General features: G+C 38.9%; 1 protein-coding gene across 1 annotated transcript in view; it reads left to right on the top strand.

Moving 5' to 3' along the window:
• Positions 1-3,008: 3,008 nt before the first annotated feature.
• Thsd7a (thrombospondin type 1 domain containing 7A) overlaps positions 3,009-11,794 on the top strand; it is a 402,496-nt gene continuing 393,710 nt past the window's right edge. The window contains exon 1 of the mRNA XM_013352455.2: positions 3,009-3,507. Within this exon, the coding sequence (XP_013207909.2) occupies positions 3,351-3,507 (157 nt within the window). The 5' untranslated portion in view covers positions 3,009-3,350. The remainder of the gene's footprint in view (positions 3,508-11,794) is intronic.

Here is an 11,794-nt window from a genome sequence, read left to right as displayed (position 1 = left end):
AGATTTTCATTGCAAAATGAGCATTTTACATAATTATCTATGTAATATTGTGTCAATAAATAATTCTGTCAATATTGCGTCCTTTAAATATGTTCATAAAATTACATTAAAATAGTTTTAGCCATCAAACAAGCAGTTTTTACATTTGCCTTATGTCTCACCTTACGCACGCACTCACACATGCATGCATGCATACACACACGCAGGAGTGTGTGTGTATGAATGTCTGTACCTCTATACAGTATGGTTTTTAAATGAGAGCAAAGATAACAGAGGGCAATTAAGGGTACCATACTTATAATGTATAGGGTCAGAATTGTGCTATTTCTAGTATTTAGAAATGTTTTACATTTATCTCCTGTTGGTTTGGAAAACATTTTTAGTCCTGGCTCATTAATACTTGAACAGTTTATGAAAAATGGTCACTGATTTACTTCATGGCAGGCTGTACAGATGGCCAATTTAAATCTGCATCCTTGAGATGTCTCTGAACTGCATTTTGACATGGTGTCATTAAACATTTGTTTATTATTTATATCATTCTAGAAAACAAAGATCTATATTTCTTGCTATTCCTTGCCATGTATCAGGTTTATTGATAAAGTTAATCCACGTGAGCAGTACTTTTTTTTTCTCAAGGAGTTGTGTATCTGAATATATACATCACCTTGTCTCCTCAGCGACCCAAGCATTTTTGTCCTCAAGTGCAGTAATGGCATTATATGAACAGAATGTGACATTGATGTAGACATATGTTCTTATGACTTAGTTTCGGTACCACTATTTAGAGATATTTCCATTACTACGGAACATTTGCATGTGTACGTGTGGTGGGGGTCCCCTAAGCTTGATTTGTTTCATTTAAAAGAGGAGAACCTACTGATGAAAAATTTCAGACACTTCTGCACAAGTGTTACCTTAGTTAGGTATTTTAAATGATAACAGATTCTCATTTTGAAATTAGCCTTAACATTATAGCTTGTCATGTTTAATATCTTGTATGGATAAGTAATTATTATACAATCCTAGATACATAAGAAAATCTAATCTTAAATTTTCATTTGACATTTAGCTACAGAGTGTGACTTCTGAGGGCTTTAGGAAGTCTAGGCAGCGAGCTCGGACGTCAGCTCCTCTGTTGTTTGCCTCCTTCCAAGCCTCTTCTGTTGTACAATGAACCTCTCCACCTGGTGCACTGACTTGGGGCTTATGGAAAATGCCATGAATGGGCACTAACAACAAAACCTGCAGTTGAGGTTAAAGCATTTCAGGGCTGGGCAGGAACAACAACTGAGAAGTACAGCCAGAAGGGGTAGGGAGATGCTTCCTTGCAGGGTGGCCTTGCAAGGAGGAGGAAGTTCTGAGAGAACAGAACCCAGGAGGCCAGGGCAGGTCTTTTTCTTCTTTGACAGAGGGAACGTTGAAAGACTTGCTCCTTCAGGGAAGCATACATTAGTTAGGATCAGGCTTCCTTTGTATCCCTATCAACCTATAATCTTTTGATCATTGCCTAGTTTTCACCAGTGTAGAAATAGTAAGCCACACTGGCTTATTGCCTCTAATCACAGACACAGGCCAGGGCTTTCTCAGCTTTTAATTCCCTCTTAGAGGCCTAACACAGTGAAAAGTAAACAAAGACCAAATTTGCAACCCTGAATGCAGCTAATTTCCTCTGATGTCAGAATACTTAAACAGGCAGGACCCGGGAATTATTTGATCAAACCTGCTTTTAATCTAATGCATGCAGAAGGGTTGTGTCTGGAAAGCTCTGTAGAATGACAAGCCTCCCCAGGGAGCACTATGTAAGGCTTCCTCCCTTAGAAACAGTAGCTTTCCCATTTCAGAGTCCTGGGTGGCTGCATCCTAGTGAGTAAAGTCACCAAAAGAAGTTTTCTGCTTTTCAAATGTTATTGTAGGTAGTGTGAGATTAGGAACCAAATGACAATAGTTATCCTTAGCTTTTGGTTGCTGGGGTATTTTTGTTGTTGTTTTGCTTTGTTTTAAATGGCTAGGTGCCTTGACATTATTTAAGCTTTATGAGGAAATGAATTAATAATAAAAGACTGTGATTGTGAGTCTGTGGCAGGAGGGCAAAGCTCTATCTGACTGCTCACATTCTTCTGTGAGCACTGATCTAAGAAAATGAAAACAGAGAACAAAAGGAGCAAGCCATGTGGTTTCCTATTTTGGTTGTGGAAAGCACCTTTACCAGAATCAGGAGATATTAGTCTCCGGAAGAAAATGTAAGTGAAAATATTTATTAGCTGGGAAATAGCCAACTAGAGTTACCGACACGTTTGTGCTTTAATTTTTCTCCCCACCTCTGAGACTTGCTTATTAGTGTGTGTTCAACAGAGAGAGGGGAGAAAGAGATGGAATGTAACTTTTATTCACTTCCCGGTTGAACTAGGATCCAGCTAACAGTGTCTGCATATTCTTACTCACGCAATTAGACGGCATGGCGCACTCTTCTTAAGTACGAATTCACTTTCAAAGACGATGGATGACAAGACAGTGTGTTGAATTTGACACAGACTAACCATGGTCACATTGTTAACTGAGAATGGACTGAAGTTTAAAAAAAAAAATGAACACTTTAGAAAGTCCTCAGTTGCTTTTTTTGACAGTGAGCTCTAGTCTGTTCCTTTATAGATTCATAATACTGCTCCTCGCATAAAGTGATTCGGAAGGTACGGCTTCAGAATAAATGACCAACGCTGATGCTTTGTGTAAATATGCAGGGAGAATAACACGCCACTAGATCAGCATTTGACTCCTTGGGTGACGATGAATTTCAGTGTCAGTTATTCGTCATCCTGAAGCCTGCCCCGAGATGATTCCTTTTATTGGTGTATCCTTGCGAACATATTTCAGCGCACCATGTGCCAGGGAGTTCTCGGGGCGGGCGCGTGGAGTCTGGGTGCTGGCCCTGTGCCCTCGCTGCCCCCCGTCCGTGGTCCCCTCGGGTCCCCTCGGTTCCTTTCGGTTCTCGCCCCCCTCCCCTCCCTACAGCTGGCGGCGGGGGCTGCTCCTTGCAGAGCTCTGGGCCGGCTCTGTCAGCTGGGGCCCCCTGCGGCCGTCTGTGTCCCTTGCCGCTAGGACCTGCCAGTCTGCGCGCCATGGCAGCGGCGGCAGCATCCCTGCCAGCATCCCCGCCAGCGGCGGCGGCGGTGGCGTCCACGGCCGCCGCGGATGCTATTGTTCCCTAGTGTTAGTTGCTCTTTGGCTGCTTTTCATCTGGAGCGAACAATAGCAGCGGAGAAAGCTTTGCGTTTTCTTCTGGTGGAGAAGGAAGGACGGTTCCCCGCGAGAGTACTACGGCTCCAGAGGCTGGAGCGGCTGCGGACAGCATGGGGCTGCGAGCCGGGCGCCTAGAGTCCCCGAGCCGGGGCGTCCTGCAGCTGCTGCGGCTGCCGCTGCTTTTGCTGCTCTTGTTGAGCTCCGGCGCCCGCGGGGCTGAGGCGCAGGGAGACGCCGAGGTGCCCACCCTCTATCTGTGGAGGACTGGTAAGTGGGACAGAGTTGCCCTTTCCTCCATCTCTAAATCTGGGACCATGATAGGGAGCTGGGGACTCCTGGAGGTATCCCTGTTCTTCCAGCTGGTTCTGTTTATGCCGGGATCCTCAGGTCAAAAGTATGATTCCTGCAAGCGAATTAGGTCACGTCCTAAGCCATCAGGAAAGAACAACATAACTAAGAGGCAACAGTGAGTCACTGGGGTGATTGTTTCTCTGGCAGCTCGTCAGTGAATGAGGGCAGCGCTGTACTTTCATTACAAAGTGAAGTGTTTTTCTTCTCTGGGTTTCCAGCCTGAGACTTTCTAAAATGACAGTCTCGCAAAGAACAAGTCAACAGTTTTGCTGATGTTTATGTCGTGTTTGGGCAAACAGTATGCTTACTGCTGTTATATGTGAGGGGGCAGAGTTAAATTTCTTAAGTGTACATTTGTGGTGTGTGGGACACTCGGGGACACCCTGTGAGGACAGATCGAACAGTAAGAAGCAAGGGAGGCTCCTAGGGACCCTTAGGGAAGACTGGATAGCGCAATTTATAATGAATGTGCTTAAAATGGTTTTTAGCATGTGGGTTTTGAAACTTTTCCTTCCCGGAAAGAAGTTTTTTTCGCTTTGTTTTTCGACCAGACAAGAAAGGCAGCAACTCACTGCTTCTAAGACTCTCCCCGAAAAGAAAGCTCTGTAGAGGCAGGAATCCTCAGACAAACAACAAAACCTGAAGAGGGCTTCAGGCTCCCCTCTCTGCGGGGTGGGTGGATGCTCTCTGTCCGCTATGGGAGATGGAATTCCCGAGCCTGCCTGAGGCTTCATACACTCACAGGAAGAAAGTGGAGGAGGTATTCTCGTTGCTGAGGGCTGAGGATGACTTGAGATTTCTGAGCGTTTCCTAAATATTGAGTGGGATGAGGCAAAAGAAAAAGTGTCTAAATCGCAAAGTAGGGTCTCCTTTCAGGCTTCAGTCCTTCTAAGCCCTGCTGAGGAGGCAGATCAATTTACACCAGAATCACACTGATGACTGAACGTTTAAAGAAGGACCACATATCGAAACAACGTAGTGAAGGAACTAAACAAAACTGACTTAAAGATAAAATACACTTTACCTTGGAATATTGGATGATTTTGCTTTGACTAGCCTGTGTCCACATGCATAAATGCATAAATGTGGACACAGGCTAGTCAAAGCAAAATCATTCTTGCTAACCCTTTGAAGACCAACTGGTGGGTGAATGCAGATAAAATCAAATTAATTCCTTTGGTTTTTAAACAAAGAATTAGGAGTTTTATTTATTTTTTTCTAAACTGGTAGTATTTGGTAGTATTTAGAACGGGCTTCTCAGATAAGTATTGGGCAAACAGTGCTGGGCTAGTTGAAATTTGTACTATCAAAGGAACATGAGCCAAGTAGTAATTCAGATGAAAGGGAGTGTATTCAACATGTACTGTGCTGCCTCTCGGGTGCCAATATATGCCAACATTAATGTCAAGGCAGGAACACAAGCCAATTAACAGTTTAAAATAGAAGGAAACACTCGGGATCAAGGGGATGGAGACCTTGAGTCCAGTGCCAGGTTCAGCTCTATCTTGCTCTATGAATAGTTTGCTTGACTTTTGACCTCTGCTTCCTCAGCTGCCTACAGTTTGATACCATTTGCTTTTGATTGCCCACATATGCAAAGGTAAAAACAAGTGAGTTGTGAAAAACTAACTCGTGTATTGCCAAGTTTTGTGCAAGCAAGAGGATGAGTATGGTGTTACTGTTTTTTTTTTTTTTTTTTTCCACAGTGATTTCCAGTTTGATGGAAAATAATTGAGAATTTAACTTCTGGACAAAATAATATTTCCTTTTTTCTTTCTTTTTTTTCTTTAACCCACTTAGAGAAAGGGAGATGTTACTAGGTCTGAAATGAGTTGAGAATAGTTCTCAGAGGAACTAGGACATATGTAGAGGAAAAGAGTAACCAAAAATACAGAGGTGATAGAATCATGTCTATCTTTGATGAAAAGCAAGCACATAAATTTGGTTTAAACGAGAAATGAAGCAAGAGAAAGGTAGAAGTAAAGGAACTGGGAGAGGAGGATAGAAAAGTTGAGTACATCTGCTCCAATCAGGGGAACTTGTTCTTTCTTTCAACTGTTTACAGTAAGTATCATGAAATATGACATCATGTAGGTGGAGTTTTCACTGAATAAAGATCTGGGGAAGGAGCTTGAACTGTCAACAGCATGATGTCCATTATGGTGGCCTCAGGGAGTACCTGGTTCAATGATTATAAAAGATAATTTTTAAATATCTACTCAGCCATTAAGTTTTTATTTACATGAATATATATGCAAATGCACATATCTTAAAGTACAACATGCTCATGTAGTAAAGTGCTTATGACTTATGCAGAGTATATTAGATTTATGATATATGAATGATAATATATTATATGTGTTATATGGCAGTTTTAGGTCAATTTACAACAAAGTTATTGAAGATTTTCAGTTGGTTCTCACTTTAGTAGGGGGTGAATGTGATTTTGTCATCTTTGCCCTTGACCAGCTTAAAACTAAACAATGCTATAAATTCACAATAATTAATACATGGCGTACCATACTCATGAACATTGTACAAGAGCAGAGGTCATGTAATTGATAAAATAGTTGAGGGTATAGATCAATGAGAAATTCCTTTTGCTTTTGATCCTGGCTTTTTGCCAAATATAAAGTGCAGCAGAGTAGAAAGAGAGAATATAAAAATAAAGATTTACCTCAACATTCCTAGATCTTGAATGTCTCAATGACAGTGCAGCTCATAACTCAGTAGAGAAGTATTAATATCAATGAAGTCAATTTCAAACAGATTTTTAAGAAAATTCTAAATCTATGAAAAAGCTGTTCGAGCTTAACATACAAGGAGGTTAAGAGCTATTGGAAGCTTTAGGAAGATAAATTATCATTTGATGAGAAAGAAGAGAGGTGAATCTAAAAGCTGTGGGTATAATAAGAAAACAGAAAGAGCATCAGATGTTATAGTAAAGCATAGAGAACAGCTCTGCTTTGTATCTCAGATAGCATCAGCTCAGATTTAACATTCCTAAAGAAGTCAATAAGGGTACCCATCATTTCAGTACCCAAGAATTGAGATACAAGGTGACAAGAAGAAAATCAGATTTCTTAGGATTGGGAAGAATATCAGTTTAGTTATGGTACACTGAACTTGAGGTACAGTGATCTAATGGATAAAATTAATGCAAAGAAATCTAATGGGTGATTAGGAGATGGAACTGTGCTGAATTAGGAAGCTCAGAAATCAATTATGATTTTTGGAGTTATGAGTGCTTTGCTAATAAAAGCAAATATTGAAATGTAAAAAAAGGATATTTCACCAAGAATATTAAGTTCTCAAGGGGAACATCATAAACTAGTTAAACAAGTTGAGAAAATATTATCAGAAAAGTTGTAAGGCAATAGCAGCAGGTACTCAATGATAGATGTGGATTATTAAATCATAATGTAAAAGGACAAGAAACTCCAGAAATCCTTTGGAATGGGATTGTAAAGCATTACAGGGAATATTATGCAAGATGAATAACTGCTAAGGGAGCAGTGGTTTTGGGGTGAACATGATGGCTAGAGTGCTAGATATCGAAATTAATTAATTAATTGAACTAGAAATCAAGCTCTATGATTCAACTGAATAAGCAATAGCATTTAAGCTTTTCTCTATACTTTCAAGGTGATTTTGTTATAGAGATAACTAAACTATTTTTTAAAATATGAGCTTAAATTTTCTTTTTTTATTGATTATACTTGTTTCCTTTAGACATTTCGTACATGTATATAATAGATTTTGTTCTATTATATCTAGGTTGAGCAAGGTGTCCATCCAAAGAGAATAGGTTCCAAAAAAGCCAGTACAAGCAGAAAGGATAAATCCTGGTGCCACTGACAGTGGCCGCTCAGTCTGCCCCAGCCATGCAACTGTAACCAACAATAAGAAGAACTAGTTTGGAACTATGCTTGTTCCTTCCCAGTCTGACTAGTGCTGGTGAGCTCCCATTAGCTAGGAAAGACTGTTTCAGTGGGTATACCCATCATGATCTTGATCTTTTTGCTCATATTCTCACTTTTCCCACTCTTCAATTGGACTTTGGGAGCTCAGTCCAGTGCTGGGATGCAGGTCTCTGCCTCTGCTTCCATCAGTTGCTAGATGAAGGTTCTATGGTAATATTTAAGATATTCATTAGTGTGGCTACAGGGCAAGGTCAATTTAAGCACCCTTTCCTCTATTGTTCAGTAAGGTCTTAGCTGGGACCACCTTTGTGGATTCCTGGGAAACTCTCTAGAGCCGGGTTTCTTGCTAACCCCAAAATGGCTCCTTCAATCAAGATATCTCTTTATTTGCTCTCATCTCTGTCCTTCCTCCATGCTGACTATCCCATTCCTTCAAGTTCTCCTCCCTCTTCCCCTTCTTTCCTTTTGTTCCCCTTCCACCCTCCCTTCTCCCCACCCCTATGCTCCCAATTTTGTCAGGCGATCTTGTCTATTTCAATTTTCCAGGTAGATCTATATGTTTTTCTTAGGCTTCACCTTGTTACTTTGCCTCTGTAGGATCATGAACTATAGGTTCAATATCCTTTGTTTATATTTAGTATCCACTTATGAGTGAGTACATAACATAATAAGAGTTTAAATTGTCTTGTTGACCACGGCCTTTGCTTTACAACCTGGAAACAACCTAAATGCCCCTCTACTGAAGAATGGATAAGGAAAATGTGGTATGTTTACACAATGGAGTACTACACAGCAGAAAAAAATAATGACATCTTGAAATTTGCAGGCAAATGGATAGATCTAGAAAAGATCATATTGAGTGAGGTAACTCAGACCTAGCAAGGCAATTATCTTATATTCCCACTCAAAAGTGAGTTTTAAACATAAAGCAAAGAAAACCAGCCTGCAAATCACAATCCCAGAGAACCTAAACAACAATGAGGACCCTAAGAGAGACATACTTAGATCTAATCTACATGAGAAGTATAAAATGACAAGATCTGCTGAGTAAATTGGGAGCATGGGGACCATGGGAGAGGGTTGAAGGGGAGGGGAGAGAGAGGGAAGCAGGGTAAAATGTAGAGCTCAATGAAATCAATTTTTAAAAAGTTTAAATTTTCAATTGTTTTTTATTATAGCTAATTAAAATTAACTTGCTTTTATATGAATTGTTAATAATATATTTACATCAGTATGTCAAATTACTGATGTCATTGTAATTTGAAAAAATAAAATATTGTTAGATGGCAAATAATCACTCTAAGTATTAAATGGTTTCTTACTGTTTATACTTTTATTTGCTTATGGAATTATTCACCTAATAGTTTTGGTTATTATATTTACCAACAATTTCACACTACAAGAAAGAACAGACTGACCAAATGTGTTTCACAGCATCAGAACATCTGGCTTCCGCCAACTTAAGTCGTAGAGACTTATTCTCAGTTATGTCATAATGAACAATGAATATACTTTTAGGGTAATTGGATTATATTGAAATATGGGAAACATGAAAATATTGTCCATTATTTAGAATTGAACTATTTGCAAGTATAATTATCTCTTAAGAAGAATGCCGCTCACATTAGGTTCATGCACTATAGCTATACTGATATAGTGTATATATATGTATATATATATACTGTATATATATTGCTATACTGTTTTTAGTAGTCACAATGTCCTTTACACAACTAATTATGAAATGATACCTTTATTTTTCAATATGAAAGGAATTGTAATCATTTTGCTCTTATTTCCCTTTACTGAGAATTATTGCAGTTTGAAAATAAAGTCACCTGTAATGTCTGCAAAGAATCCTCTCTTCATACCAGTCCATACATAGGAAAAGACAGACCTATCATACCAGACAGTCAGATCCATTTCTTGAACTTCAGTTATTTTGGAAAGTGCCTTTCTTTGAACCATGACTCGGTTTACTCATAAACTCGAGGAAAGAATGAACACCGATATCATTTTGTTCTGGTCAAAGTGATTGAAAACATTCTGTCTCTGTATGAAATTATTTGGTGTACCTGAATATTTATTCATTTATTTATTTTACATCCTTGCTGCAGCCTCTCTTCCCTAACCTCCCCTTCCAGTCTTTCCCTCCCATTCCAGCTCTCTCATCCCTAATCATTTCCTCTTTCATCTCCATCCATGAAAGAGCACATTGCCTATGAGTAACAATAAAATATTTTATTTTATCTCCACTATGGTTAAATGGCATATATTCTCTAGAATTTAATATAGCAACATGTATAAGGTACTAGTGAAATGCTTCATTCACATAAGAAATTCAACAGTGATGGTTTTAATAGTTTGCTAGCATTCTTCTACACAATTTTGTAACTTCAATCAAGTCCTGGAAATGTATATTAGCTCTCTCTAAAACCACTCTTTTCACTGTAAATACATTATTTATCTTATATTGATATAGTTAAAATACCACAGGTTCTAAGGAATGTAGCATTATAGAATGAAATGCACACAGATTGAGATCATACAGAATTGTTTTAACCTAGACCCTACCTGATTATACTGGTTATTTAAATACTATGATGTTTTATATCAGAATGATAACAGAAGCTCTGAAGTGTAAAAGTACCTGTGAAGTTTTAGCAGGTACTAAACAGAAAGTATTTAACTAGGTCCTTTAAGATTCACGCGCAAATATAATTCGTCGCAGATATAATTCGCAAGGGTTCAACTGGTTGCAACTGTTTGTTTGCTGATTTCAACTAAGGGACAAACAAGAAAATCTAGAAAATGAAGTTATTTGTTCATACGCCTAACTATTACTTTAAATTGTCACTTACTGAAAATCATAAGAATATTCTTAATAACAATCCCAAGGTTATTTGTGCAATAGAAGCTTTTGTACTTCATTTTGTAATGGTTCTCGGGGGACTGAGCAAGAGACTGAAATTACACGTATTTTAAAAAATCTTACTTTAGAGTTTCATGCATACGATGAAGTTTGATGTCTACTCTATATCACTCCTCTTCAACTCTCCTCAAATTTCCAAATACATATCCCCTGCCTTTTTTTCTAACTTTTCCCCCTTGCCCCAATTTTTAGTTCTTGTGTGTTTGTTTTGTTGGTTGGTTGGCTTTTTGTTTGTTTGTTTGTTTTTCGTTTTTTTTTTTTTGAGAACTGTATAGCTATGACTGCTCTACACCTAGCTCTGTAGACCAGGCTGGTCTTGAACTCAAAAATGTGTCTGCCTCTGCTTCCTGAGTGCTTAGATTACAGGCGTGTGCCACCGCTTCCCATTCCCACTCCTATTTTTATTCGTTCACTTTATTGTTTTTATTATCCAGTAAGATCGCTTAGTGCTGGCCATAGTGCATGGGTATGATGAGATCACACACTGGAGCCTGTGCAACCACCAATGGCCACCTTTCAAAAAAAGGGTTCTCCTTCTCTCAACAGCTATCAATGCCAATAGTTCCTCATCTGGATAGCATTGCTCCAGCTTTATGTGTTGGCTTGTTTTACTTTGTAGGCAATTATTTGAATAAGCAGTTCAAGTTCCTGAGGCTTATATTGTACCATGTCCTTTTTTGTTCTAGGTGTATGGGAAATTAAGTAGAATTTGCTCTTTCCATTTACTTACCATCTCTCCTTTTCTTCTACTGTTACAACCTTGTGATGCAGAGGCAGGCAGATCTCAGTGAATTCGAGACCAACTTAATCTACACCAGGACAGACAACACAGAGAAATTCTGTCTCAAAAAAAAAAAAAACCCAGAAACAAAAGACAAACAAACAAAAGAACCCTTGTGCCAATGTTGTATATTTGATACAATATCTTACTTAACTCATTATCTTAACTAATCCATGCTTTCCTTTAATGTTCATTCTTTGTGGTATACATTCTATGGATTTGACATCCACATGAAGCTTTATGATATGTCATGCTGGTATTTTATAAGAAAATTTCATTGACATAAAATTATCTGTGCTCAATCTATTTATTCCTCATTTGATGTCCCTGAGTCTCTAGCAGCAACTGATATCATTGCCTCTACATTTGGAGTTTTTCTATGGTAAATAGCTGAATCATGCAGTACCTCTTTGTAGACGTAAGTCACAAACGATGCCACAGCAGTTTGGAATTATGATTAATAGGGTACTATTTATTAAAGGGGGAAAAAACTTACAGATCACCGTCAGCCCTCTGTACAACCAGGAAAGGAGTCTAGTCGCCAGCCGAGCAGGAAGTGAAGAGAGC

This window comes from Microtus ochrogaster, linkage group LG10 (genome assembly GCF_000317375.1).
Source record: "Microtus ochrogaster isolate Prairie Vole_2 linkage group LG10, MicOch1.0, whole genome shotgun sequence".
Lineage (NCBI taxonomy): Eukaryota > Metazoa > Chordata > Mammalia > Rodentia > Cricetidae > Microtus > Microtus ochrogaster.
Note: the sequence above shows the minus strand (reverse complement) of the source record. Positions and strands in the feature narration are given on the sequence as shown.